The sequence below is a fragment of the Lacerta agilis genome, chromosome 2 (assembly GCF_009819535.1).
Source record: "Lacerta agilis isolate rLacAgi1 chromosome 2, rLacAgi1.pri, whole genome shotgun sequence".
Lineage (NCBI taxonomy): Eukaryota > Metazoa > Chordata > Lepidosauria > Squamata > Lacertidae > Lacerta > Lacerta agilis.
Window position 1 is genome coordinate 68,638,215 of NC_046313.1, and position 13,351 is coordinate 68,651,565.

General features: G+C 45.1%; 1 protein-coding gene and 1 long non-coding RNA gene across 2 annotated transcripts; one reads left to right on the forward strand and one right to left on the reverse strand.

The window, feature by feature from the left end:
* On the reverse strand, positions 1 to 5,677 carry TMEM115 (transmembrane protein 115). The gene is made up of 2 exons (XM_033140616.1): positions 4,469 to 5,677; positions 1 to 1,639 (listed from the first exon to the last, which is right to left on the reverse strand). Exons 1-2 carry the CDS (start codon positions 5,320 to 5,322, stop codon positions 1,426 to 1,428), a joined length of 1,068 nt encoding a protein of 355 aa, XP_032996507.1. The 5' UTR covers positions 5,323 to 5,677; the 3' UTR covers positions 1 to 1,425.
* A 1,014-nt stretch (positions 5,678 to 6,691) lies between these two features.
* LOC117041639 lies at positions 6,692 to 13,351 on the forward strand. The gene is made up of 2 exons (XR_004425995.1): positions 6,692 to 6,780; positions 13,167 to 13,351. It is a non-coding gene; the product is annotated as an uncharacterized LOC117041639 (long non-coding RNA).

A 13,351-nucleotide genomic window follows, 5' to 3' on the forward strand; every position in this document is an offset into this window, starting at 1 on the left:
CATTCTTCAAAAGAACTGTTTATTGATACTGAAATTGTGTTTCATTACCTGGTTGACAAAACCTCATGTGGTCCTTTAAAAAAATTATCACAACATTGTCTCACACTCTCTTCCTGTTCTGCTAAGTGTCCCCTCACCCAGTCCTCCAGCTGGGTGAGTTGTACCCTTTGGGATACTTTGGGGTTGGGTGTCAAGGCAAAACATCTTAGGCCTTGCCAACCCACAAAAAAAGAAAGGGAAGAAAAAGCATCTCATCCCAGAGGAGAGGAAGAGGCTAATAATGATCTAACCAAAGAGAAAAAGCAGGCATCAGAAGAAATGCCAAGGGTCGCACAAAAAGCACCTTTAAAAGTAAAACAGAACCAGCAACATATATTCTACTGTAGCAAGGAGTTCATTCCAACATCCTGTGGATGTATGGGCACCCCACCTAAGACAAAGCAGCTTTGTCATTTGAATCACCGCAAAAGGAAAATGAAGAACCAAAAGCTAAAGAACAGAAATGAAATTAATTCCCTCTAGAGTCCTATGGAAAATCTGAGATAATGCTTTTCCACAAGGTACTGTAGTCCACATAGCAACCTGCTCTTTACCCCTAAAGCCATCACTGTCAAGAATTCAAGAGGTGGACTGAGTGGCTATGCTGTTATTAAAAAGGCTTTAAGCTGCTGGTTCTGCGAATGCCTAACCCAGCAACTTGTTTTGGCAGAGCTCCCCAGGGCTACCAAATCTGTAAGGAGCGAGGGTTAATACAGCAAAGCATTTGTTTTAAGTGCTTGCTCATTTAATCAACAACAAAGCCAACTCTGAAAGGAAAAGGGGGAAGTTGCAGAGTTGTTTTGACAACCAATGCTGCCAAGGTAAAATAAAATCAAGAGGGAAAGTGCTGTGTTGCTTGCTGAACTTGCTCTGGGATGCCCTGGTGGGCTTATACAGTGGTCTAGCAGTTACAGCTCAAAAACAGGAGCCAGGCTGGGCAAGCCAGGGCCCCCACACAGGTTGACTGGAACTGCCAGCCAGAAGGAGCTAAACACACATACATGTGATAATAGCCACAATGGCAGCTACTTGTTGGAGATTTTGCAGGTTGCTTTATTCAGATGAACGCTCCTTATTGTGCTGAAGAGATGCAGCTCTCCCTCTGGCCTGCCAATTCTGAGAAATTCTCAGTTCAGGCATCTCTCTGATGACAACAACCCAAATCTTAGATCTGTGCAAACAGTTTTCACCATGAGTCCTGGGACTTTGCATCAGCCAAGTGTGGCAAATATATGTTGGAAGGGACGTGTGGTCTCCCTCAGGGCCAGCAGGCACAGTGTTTTGCTTCCTGCAGAACAGGCAGCACTGTGAGGAAGGGCATGTGAAGGATCATTAGCAGCTCTGGCATACAGGGACACGTAGAAGAGGAGGGCAGGTGCCTCATGGTCACAACTGAGAGGGGGCATCCTCAAAGGTAATGAGGCTGGACTCCTGGCTGCCTGCTTTCCCTGCAGTGACAGAGTCCCGGCTCTTCTCGGGTAGCAAAGGAGTATCAGCCTTGATGTTTTCTTCTTCTTCTTCTTCATCCTCCATGCTGGGCCATGACGACTGATCTTCTACACGCTTCAACCGCTCATTCAGTGCCTTCAGGGCCAGTTGTCTACAGAATGAGAAAATGACCCATAGTGAATGTAGGTTAGTTTGCATATTAAGTGGCATATTCCATGAGAGGCGTATTTTCTAGTGCAAGTCACCAAAGGAGTCCAGAGACCCTCTAAGGCTGGGAAGGCCACAGACACCCTTGGCCCACCCTCCAAGGATAGAAAGCACAACCCCTGTCATGTGCATTGAGAGTGGAAGTGGAGATGGCACTGCGAGCAACAGCATGCAATGATGTGCCGTTGCAATGAGGGATGTTGTTGTTGGCATCTGTCTGTCATGAGAGACAGTGGAATGTGTCTCTGGGGTGAAGTCAAACTGCTGCACACATCGTGCTCCTTCTGGGGCAGTTGGTCCACCTTTGGTCCCCATCCTGCACTCAACTCTCACCTGTGGCTCCCAGAAACTGTCAGCATGCGACAGCGGCCACACCCCAAGAAATGACTTTGGCTGGCTAAACCAGATGAGGGTAGCTGATGGGTCTCAAACCCTTAGTGAGTTAGGGACTTCCTTTGCATGCAAAGACAAGCTCAAGCGGGATGAGTGGTCAAGAAGGCAGTTTCTGCACATGTGGTAGAGGGAAGTGAGAGGCAGATGGGGCTTGTCAACCTAGGAAGGCAAAACATCTATGAGAAGGAAAACTCGGATTCTAAACCTCTGCTACCTTGTGGGATATCTCCAGGAGATGAAAAAGCTCAGGAGTGAACCATACACAAATCTGGAGGGAGTTCCTAAGACAGTTGGATGGTTCCTTGTATGCCTCTTTCTGGCAACTCCTGCAGCCATGCTGGTACCAAACATTGCTCTGCTTCCCTTTGGACCACATCAGCAAGGCCAAGGGGGGGGGAGGTCTTGTTGTCTGAGCAGCCCAGGACCACCATACACACTGCCCAGGCTTGAGGCCTGGGGAGGTCACTTTGGTGTTGCTAACGCAGCGGTTTTACTTCACCCTTGGAGGTGTATTCCACTGTTTCTCGATACAGACAGATGACAACAACAACCATTTTAGAAATGTTGTATTTCCTCATTTTCACCTAAAAACAGCATTCAAGGGTACATTCAGCTATTCTGATAATCTTCACAGGCATGAGGAACCTGTGACCTCCAGATGTCACTGGCCTCTAAATTCTGTCACCCCTGTCCATTAGTCATGCTGTTTGGGGCTGACAGGAGCTGGATTCTACCAGCATACTGGCTGCAATCCTATGGCGGGACTTACTCCCAGGTAAATGCAGAAACTCAGAACTGCACTGCTAAGCTCTTCAGTTTGACACAGGAGTAAATTTTATTGTTTTTATTTCAGCAGCAGTGCTATTCTCACACTCAGTTACCAGTAATTACACCTACGCTTACTAGAAGAACATCTAAATACTGATTACCGTATATACCCGAGTATAAGCCAACCCGAATATAAACCGAGGCACCTAATTTTCCTACAAAAACCTGGGAAAGCTTATTGACTCGAGTATAAGCCGGTTCACCTTTGCCGCTGTGGAGGAGGAGGAGGAACGAGCAGCCAGAAAGCAGCCCTTTGGGCTGCTCCTTCCTCTTCCTCCTTTGCAAAGTTTGCATTTATGCGAGCAGTTCAGGAATAGAACAAGCTGCCTGGGGAGAGTAAAGAACCGCCGTTCTTGTACGCTTCTTAAGGAATGGTTGACTGGGGAGAGCGGGTGGCGGTACAAGCGGAGAGAAAGGGCTTCTTTCTCGCCGCCCCCACCGCCCGTCTCACTCAAGTATAAGCCGAGGGCAGCTTTTTCAGCACAAAAAATGTGCTGAAAAACTAGGCTTATACTCAAGTATATATGGTAATATACTTATAAGAACTAAATATTAATAGTCTTGACTTTTTAAAGATTTTTGCTTGTTTTTTTAAAACAAGTATTTGGAGGTATTAAATGTTTTTTGTGGATTCTGTGCATAAAGAAAAAATTAATGCAACTTCTCTTCATGGGTCTTAACTAGTATATTTGCAGTCAGTGTTAGAATTTCTGATATATAAGCTAAGCGTAGGTTCCGGGCACCACAATGGAATGTCTAGGCTCCTTTTCCCCAGTTGAATTTATTACTATTATTATTAAATTTCTATACTGCTTTATATTTTAAAGAATGAAACTCAAAGTGGTTTACTACACATTATAACATCAAACAAAACAATCCAGAATAAAACAAATTCAAGCTTCAAGAAAAATCTAAGGTACTTCTAAAGTGACATTTTGCTTTCCCCAATCACCAATCTGGCATCCAGAGATCTCCACGTGGTTGCAATTGGACCCACGCCAGTCCTAAGATGCACCTGTTGCCTGGCTTGTTTCTAACACTGTTTGTGGTGTGTTTTCAGATTTTCTAAAATCTGCTACAGACAACCCCTGCATTTCCACAGCACCATGTTGTTTCTGCAATATGTAAAAGGGAGACAAGTATGCAAGTACATGGGGGAAACTTAACATGGGGACCTTAAACTATCAACTCCTGTGTTCACGTTTCCCATCTGTTTGCATACACATCTGATGTGGCATGAAGGAATTGTACCAGACAAGTGTTCCCTGCAGGGACAGCCCAGCACGTACTGTTTGCTGAATCACTGGGTGCACAAGGACATACAACTGGGCTACTCCTATACAAAGACAAAACAAGCACACTGAGCTTCAAAAAATCTTGAATCCCCAGAATATTTTTTTTTTAAGATCCCGATAGGCACAAATGGAGTAGCAGCAATATAGAAGACACTTTTAAAATATTGAATTAGATGACTTCCTCCATTTCCTTCTCACCAATGTTCAACAGTGAACATATGTAGTCTCCAAAAAGTTTTATATTGCAGGAGTATTACCTTCTCCGTTCAGCATCCTGAGGATCTGTTCCTGGTAAGCTGATAGTAATAGATGAAGGGGCACCAACATCATAACGTTTCACTGTTTTTCGACAGACTTTCACTTTGACCAAGACGCTGTGCACAAGGTTGGCTAGCAAGCCAACCACTGGTTGCAGGATCTCAGGGAAAAATGTGGCAAATGCAAAGTGGTCTGACATATCACCACGTCCTCGGCTGTGCCTCTGGTAAAAACGGAGATATATCCAACTGGAGAGAACTCCAAAACCATAAGAGGCCAAGACATTGCTTTCGATGAGGGTGGTCAATCTCAGAATTGCCAGGATCAGGAGCAAAAGCATGGGAACAACCTTCATCCGTACCTGAGGTACCTTCAAGACAGTACTGTCACCCATGGTTTGTTTGAGGGCCACCAAGACACCACCAAGGAAGCCCAACATGCCATAGATGCGAACGGTAAACAGGTAAGACAGATTGAATGATGCCATATAGGTGAGAAGATAAGCAAAGGCCCCCAGGAGCCCCACTGATACATTCACCACTGCAAAGAAGATCAAGAGCTCCAGGGCTCCCCATAGTGGCTCCAGCAGCCTCCCTGCCACCACTGTAGTAGCTAGGCTCACACCTACATCCCAGATGTGTTTTTCCACCACACTGTGGGTTGCTAATGTCCAAATCCAAAAGTTGGGCGGGAAGAGAAACCCAGGCGTCACACCAAGCCCATACACAGTGTCCACAGCAAAGGAGAGAAAGTAGAGCAAGATGACGATGGCACATATGGACTTCACCACGACACTGGTGCTGGCCAGAGCAGCCAAGAAGTGTTGCCGAGCTACTGGGAGGTATCTGTTCATCTTTATACACAGAAGCCCTGCCCCACGAGTCAGGGTCCGAGGTCCAAGAGTCTTCGCTTTAGGGGCGAGGGGTTAAGGCGTTGTCGGTGGCCCGGAAAACCCCCTTTCTTTTCCTTAGCACGGATTCGCGGTCGATTCCATCCCCGCCTTCCACGGATCGCCCAAACGGAGGCGACAGCTGATTAAGCCACAGGCCGCTCTGTATCGAGGAGGAGGAGGAAGAGGAAGGAAAGGCGTTCTCCTTTTATCCGGCCTCGTCCCAAACGGGAAACACAGGCACCCCCGCGCCCCACTTTCCTTTGCTTCCGAGCGGGGACCGCTGCACCCTCTCCCCGCCGCACGAGCGCGGCCCTGCAGCACCCAGCGAGGGAGGCCCAGCCGAGGCTTCCTTAGCGGAGCGGAGCTAAAGAGGCGCGGGCTCCGGCGCTCACGGGACGGCCAAAGCGGAGGCGCAGCTCGCTCCCTCCCGCAGCCGAGCAAGCCCCATTCAGCCCGCCGGTGGGGGCGGGGGCGGCTCAGGGAAGGCCTCGCTTCGGCCTGCTCGCCGCCGGAAGCCGGAGCCTCGGCCACTCTGGTTAAGGCCGACTCCCAGGAGCCTTCTCGCCGCCACTTCCCTCTCCAGGCCAGCACACCGCTCCCCAGCAGGGCTCCGCTCAGACGCAAACAAACAGCACGGCTGCGCACGCGTGGCTGTTCTATGAGCTGCGCGGGGCACGCCGGGAAATAGAGGCTCTGCCCTCACGCTCAGCGGGCGCTGCCAGAGGCGAGAGGACTGCGAATCCCAGCATGCATCGGGATGCGGCGTCTGAACAGGGAAGCGCGGGAGTGCGGGGCGGTTGGGGCGGGACAAAGAGGCACCTGGGAGGCGGGGGCTTAGGAGGCGTCCTGGCTGAGAGGAAAGAGCGCGGCCGGGCAGGGTGCGGCTCTTGCGGCCCAAAGCGCAATGGTCGTTGGCTAGCTGGTCTGTCCGCTCGGCGGAGTGGCGGCGTCACCCACAGGATCTCCTCCTCCTGTTTGCTTTGCCTCGTCACGGTAACTTGTGCTTGGCAAAGGACCGAAAGCATTGACACGTGCATGCAGGAACAGGGAGCCCGCCCTTGTGGGTGGGTGGTTGGCGGAGGGGTGCAGCCTTCTCCAAAGCATTTTTAGTCGCGAGTGAAATCCATTCCGTTTAGTTTAATGGCGCCGCCTTGCCGAGTAAAAGGCAGCATGTACCCTATTTCGTGGAAAGGGTGAGAACGAGAAACGAAGCCAAAGGTTGCAGTATATTAAATGCACAGCTACAGCTGTGAATTTCCAAGGCTTTGCTGGAGAGTCCTGCCGTTAGCACGTCTGCGCTTCTGAAAAAGTAAATAAATCTTTGCACACTTGGGAGTCAGCCGAACTGAACTCGTAGAAGACATATTTCTGTGTACATCTGCAGAGGATGAAGCTATACAGGTTCTGGCTTCAGAGAGGGTTAGTTCAAAGCTCTGATATACCCTTTCTATTTGTCATGAGAAAATTGGGAGGGATTCAGAATGGTGTGGAAAATGAGGCCCAGAATTGATTTTCTGCTGTTACTTTCTCTGTGTGATGAAGTTTCCATAGGGATATTCCCCTTTTTAAATAGCGACATTTCAATTTGTGGTGGTTATGCAAGGCTCAGCCAAGTCCAGTTATGGCCTAAACTTTGTTACATTCAGTTTAATTTTGAAAAAACAAAACAAAACAGTGGGCACTATCCAGCCAAGTTCAGGCACTTTAAGGACTACTGTCCTGTAGACCCTCAGTTCATTGGGATATGCTTCTGTAGACATGCATAGAATTGGACATTGTACAAGTGGGATAGTTAAGCAGTTGATCACGTTTCTGCTACAGAAGTGAACAGGAAAATATGTATACACTTTACAATGACTGTAATGTGTCTGTTTAATTTAAGGGGCATTTGCTGTTATAATTTCCTATTTCATATCATTCATAGTAATTAGAGCAATGTTACCAATTCAGGATAACTAGACAACTCATTTTTTAAAATTTAAAAGGTTCATTTTTTATACCCCGACGGATGTAATACTGTAATACTGTAATTACTAAAAAGTTTGTGTGCCAACAATGCAAAATGGAATGCAGAACTTTGTTTCCTAAGTACATGTGAGGTAAACACCTTTATGAGATAACTAGTAAAGTTGCTTGTAAGAAGAGCTGGAAGGCTCTAGGAGAATTCAAAGGCATAGGTGCAAAAGTACAAAGCCTCCTGCTTACTTTCTTACAAACATGGAGTCTGGTCAGTAGCAAAAGTGATACATGACTTTGTTCTTTAGTGTCTGGAAACACACAGCAATACATGTGACATAGACAGAAATCAGCAAAGTGTAATGTGGCACTAGAAAGATGGACAAAATTGTGAGCCAGAGCCCATTTTGTCTGCAGAAGTTAATCTGCCATAATACTCTTTGTGGTTTTTGCGGCAAAACTCAGCTACCCTCCTGGGATTTGAAACAGAAACCAGTTTTTCTTCATTGTTTCTCCAAGGACTGGATAAGCCAGGATGCTACCAAGTAGCCAGCCCCACAGACTGAGGCCCTTGCATATATCTTGACTATGGCGTGTTCTTTATGGGGAGATACAGTGGAGCCTCGGGTTACGTCACCCTTGGCTTAAGATGGGCACAAACCCAGAAGTACCGGAATGGGTTACTTCCGGGTTTGCGCCGTTCGTGCATGCGCAGAAGCACTAAATCACATCTGTGCAGAAGCGCTGAAGCACGTGCGTGTGCAGATGCAATGCTTTGGGTTGTGTCATTTTTGGGTTGCGGCGGGGCCTCCAAAACAGATCCCCCGCCGTAACCTGAGGTTCCACTGTAATGTCTTCTCACACAACAGGAGAAAAGTGGCTTTATTTTCTGTCATAGCAAATATCCTATCTTGTGTGTGACATATCCTACAGCAGCCAGTGTTGTATGATTAAAGTGTGCGTTGGGGCTGATGTCATAATACATAACATTTGCATAGCACTCTTAGAATGTTCAGCACACCTTGTTTCATAGCTGTCAGCTTTTCCCTTTTCTTGTGAGGAATCCTATTCGGAATAAGGGCATTTCCCCTAAAAAAAGGAAAAGTTGACAGCTACTATGCCTTGTTTCATTATCTCAGTAAAGTGTCATGCATGGTTAAGGGGGATGGTGGCTGACAAGCGTGTGGACTTCAAAATGTGGTTTTATCACAGTGTCCTTGAATTCAATATTTTTTTTCTCATTTCAAATTTGCATTTCCTTCAGCATGTAATCATAAAGTAAAATTAGTGAGGATGGACCTAATTATGAATGCTTATTAGTTGCAAACTTGATTGTGGATTAATGCCACTCAAGTTCTCTGTAGACTTCAGTTACTAGCATTAACAAAATACTCAACAGCTGGTATGAGAAAATATTTTTGCAATTATCTTTTATCTAGGACTTATTTCAGTGGCACCCTGCTCTCTTGACCACATACTTTGAATCCACAAAAATATTGTAGGCAACTGAATGCCGTGTCTCTTATTTTGATTTGTGTAGTGCAACAGACTTCAGAGTTGCACACAGATGTCTAGGCACATGGGACATGCATCTTTCTTGGTAATGTGCATCTGAACAGTTGACTTACTAATGGTTTGAGCGAGCTTGTCTCCAGGAGTTTTTGCATGAGATCAGTTTTGTACATTTTTCATTGATTACACACAGTTCTCAAACCTGTATGTTTTGTGTGTATGTGCGACATGATCAGGAAGGGTAGTTGAAATTCCAATGCACTAATAGTATCAGTTACACTACAAACACCATTCCACAAATACACGTCTGCATTATTATTATTATTATTTTAAAGTTTTATTATATTTTTCTGAATAGTCTTCTGTAGGTTTGTGGTCTTCTGTAGAAGAGCCATTGCACCAGTACAAATCAAACACATACCCTTTTTTCTTTCATTCTTGCAAGCACTATCAAAGCTGCTGTCATCCTATTAATGTGTGATACTTTTGTATTTGATTTCTGTTGGAAGCCGCCCCGAGTGGCTGGGGAAATCCAGCCAGATGGGCGGGGTACAAATAATAAATATTATTATAAATATTATTATTATGATGATAATTAACTACCATTTTGCCAATACTATTGTTTATCTGCATACTGCTTTTTGACTCAAAGTAACCCAAAACAGTAAACAGTTTAAAAAAGAAGCCTGCAGCTCTGTGCATGCCTGCTTAGACGTAACCTGTACTGAACACAGTGGGACTTGCTCCTGAGTAAAGATACATAGGATTATACAGTTAATCTAGTTTGTTTTTTTCACTTTGGAAGCTGTGCACACCCTCTGAACCACACAGCTGTGTATATTTAAAAAGGGAGTGGAGGTATAGAGAGGCACAGCTATTATTTCCATTTTGTTTGTCTTGTCTGTTATGTGCAGAGGAGTTATCATGCTATTAAGCACCATGCAAGGTTGAAATGTAATTGGGGGCATGCTTTGACTTACGTGAGAACGCCCCAATTTTGTGTGAATCGACAGAGTTGTCGATGTGCATTATTCTCAGGCTTCCTTATACCTTAATTTTGTTGTGGTTTGTTCTGATCTCTTAACTAGGCCTGTCTTTGACAACGTCAATTCACTTTCTGTCTCATTTTATTCCCATGCAGTTTCCTTCTCTTTTTATTGTTGATCTCTGTGTATTCATGATGTATTTGTTTTGTGCAAACGGAGAATGTGGGTAGCTAAAGGGAGTGTTAGAAACTAGCCAGGCGACAGACGCATTTTGCGACAGGCATGGGTCCAATTACGACCACATGGAGATCTCTGGATGCCAGATTGGTGATTGGGGAAAGCAAAATGTCACCTAGAGAAGGTTCCGAAATGTTTTCCTTGAAGCTTGAATTTGTTTTTTTCTGGATTGTTTTATTTGATGTTTTAATGGATAATAAACCGCTTTGAGATTCATTCATTAAAATACTGTATAATGCATTCTAGAAATGAAATGAATAATAATAATAATAATAATAATAATAATAGTAAATTCCAGCAGAAAAAGGCGCCTAGACATTCCATTGTCGCAACCATAACCTAGGTTTAAGGTGCCATTTGGCGATTAGCTTTTTAGGGCTGGGCGATATCAGCTTTTCAACATTGTGGTGCATCACCAGCCAAACATTGCAGTACAGCATACTGCAATGTTGAAAAAACAAGCTACATTGGCCTCAGCCCTCGAGGTGACAGTGAAACTGCAGGAGCTGAGGCGGTTTCACCCCAGCGCCACATGGGCTGGGACAACGCAGCTTGTTTGCGTGGCTCAGCTGGGGTACAGAAGGGCTCCCAGTCCCCAGCTGAGCCAGCCCCACTGCACCCCTTGCTGGTGGGCAAGTGGGAGGAGCATTGGGGTTCCTTTCCATGGCTCAACTGGGTGGGGGAGCAGTTTAAAGAAACTGAGGGAAGACTAAGCTGCATCAGCCCAGCGATACAGCTTGCTCCTCCCTCTGCGGTATGAGGGGCAGAGTGATAACGGTTTCACCTGGCAATATATTGCGGGTGAAACCACCGCTGTTCCCGAGTTCCTCTGCTACCAGCAGTTGGATGCTGACAGTGGTGTTGGTAGCAGAGGGACTCAGGAGCGGTGGTGGTTTTACCTGCAATATACCGCTGGTTGAAGCTGTATTGATACATTGCCCAGGCCTATAGTTTATATATCTGAGTTTCTAACACTGGCTAAAGGCCCAGAAGTGGAGGCACCCTGTAGAATTTATCTTGACCCCAGATCTACGGTCTGTTTCTGAGTATTATCGATGAGGTAACTTTTGAAACCCCAAGCATTTGCATCCCTTCTCATTTGGATCTTACCCTGTATCTGGTCTTCCTGCTGCTAGGTAGCTAGTCAAGGAGGTTGTAAACTGAAAGATAGCTCCCTCCACCTCTCAGGACATCAGTGTGTTACAATAAATGACTAATACAGATGTGAGTCAGCACTTGACAACTAGGCTAGTAAATATTTCTTTGTGTGTGCGTATCTGCAAAGCTGATAATAATTACACAACACCGTTCACCTAATAACCTCTTTTGAGATTGGTGGCAATAATTAACCTCCTCTAAAGAAACAGTTTATTGAAAGTGTCCAATTTTATGATACTTGTTGGAAGTGCAACAGCAGGGACCATTCAGTTTTAACTTAAGGTTTAATTATGTCAGTGTTGAAGTCACCTAACCAGGATGGGAACGGGTTGTCTTGCTTAGCAACCAGGCAGAGTGGCATGATGCTCACTGATTGGCTGTGTAGTTCTGAAGGAGTTTTCCTCTGTATGTTAGCTAAATGTCATCTGCTATTAACAAGGCCTGACGAAAGACAAAACCTCTTTATTTCTCCTCAAATTATACTGTTTTTATTCATTTTCTCAGTAAAGTGTTAGCAGGACTTTTCTTTCTGGACTCCATCTGTGTTAAGTGGCTTTGCTACTATGGATGCCATCTAATGTTCTGCATGCGTAGATGTGCTGGTGCAATTGGACTTTGATTTCCTCTCCTCCCCATTCACACCCTGAACTCTGATCCCGATTGTATATTCCCCCCCCCCATTGGAATGGAAGCTCCAGTGTACCAGTGGAGCTGCAGCATTGGATAAGGCCCTTTATATTTTGAAGTCAAATCTTTGTATGATCCCCAGTGAGCAGCCCGTATATGTGACCAGCCCAGTTTGGCAAGGCTTTGTGTATCTCCAGGAGGACCTGCTAACAAACAATCGGTGTAGATTTTATCTATGAGTTTCTGAGAAAGTAATGCAGTTTGTGTGTGTTTTAGGAGGTACATCAAATAAAAACATTTCCAGGTTGTTTGAAAGCTCTAGGCAACCATTTTAATATTTTAAATCTTAGACGAGTGTCAGGGGCCTGTTAGTAGGCCTGGGCCAAGGAACACAGATACCTGCTTACCCCTCCTCCTGTTTCTGGTGTGTGTGTGTGTGTAGTAGTAGTAGTAGTAGTTGTTGTTGTTGTTGTAGGGGGAAGGAAGCAACATACAGTTGCCCAGCTGGCTCAGGATCCCTGGGAGTCGAGCTGGAGTCAGGAAGAACCTGAGTCCCACAGCTTTTGTATTCACTTTTCTTCTTTCTTGATGGTTATGTACTACTACATGCATTGTATGCTTCTGAATACCAGGATCTAGCTGGTCAGTTTGAGAATGAGTGTTGGACAAAATAAATATTATTATTATTATTATTATTATTATTAATAAATTATTTATAACCCGCCCATCTGGCTGGGTTTCCCCAGCCAGATGGGCGGCTTCCAACAAAATATTAAAATACAATAGTCTATTAAACATTAAAAGCTTCCCTAAACAGGGCTGCCTTCAGATGTCTTTTAAAAGTCTGGTAGTTGATGGGTCGCTGGCCTCATCCAAGGGACTCTTGCGTTCTTCTCTTTGTCTTGATATCATCATCATCATTAATGGTCATTTTTCCATAATCCTGAATCAATTCACTAAGAAGGCACACTAAGATCTTCCTTAGAGAGGAAGTGGGAAGTGTTCTAAATGCCAGCTCTTTGGGTATGTTTCTCTTCTATAAAAGAAGCTGCTTTCTAGTGGCAAGGCACTTCTGTGTTCCACTGGCTGGTGCCAAGCAGGGTGAATAACCCCTCTGTGGGGATTGATTATCCCATTTAACCAGCAAGAATATTGAAATGGTCTATCCCAGATCAAATGTAGAGACCTACAGAGGGCTGGAAAGAGCACTATGGTTAGGAATCAAGTCTCTCACCACCCTCACCCAGTTCTGAAGCTACATCACAGTTTGAGATAGAACTTTCAGCCCAACTCTATTGATCCTTACTATTTTTCTATTTTCCTCATTAGGATTTGCAACGTGAGAAACTAGAAGCAGTAAACACCAGAACATGAGACCAGAAAGGTACCCACTCATCTACCCATTCTTAATGCGTTGTAAATGAGCCACCAGTAAAAGAGCCACCACATTTGAAGTGAAAATATGAACATTATTTAATAACTGATCCTCTGTAATAAACAATTTGAAAATATTT

Coding starts and splice junctions, on each gene's coding strand:
- TMEM115 (XM_033140616.1), bottom strand. CDS start 5,322: ATGAACAGATACCTCCCAGTAGCTCGGCAACACTTCTTGGCTGCTCTG. Junction 1,640..4,468: donor CAGGATGCTGAACGGAGAAG/GTAATACTCCTG, acceptor CTCATTCTGTAG/ACAACTGGCCCTGAAGGCAC.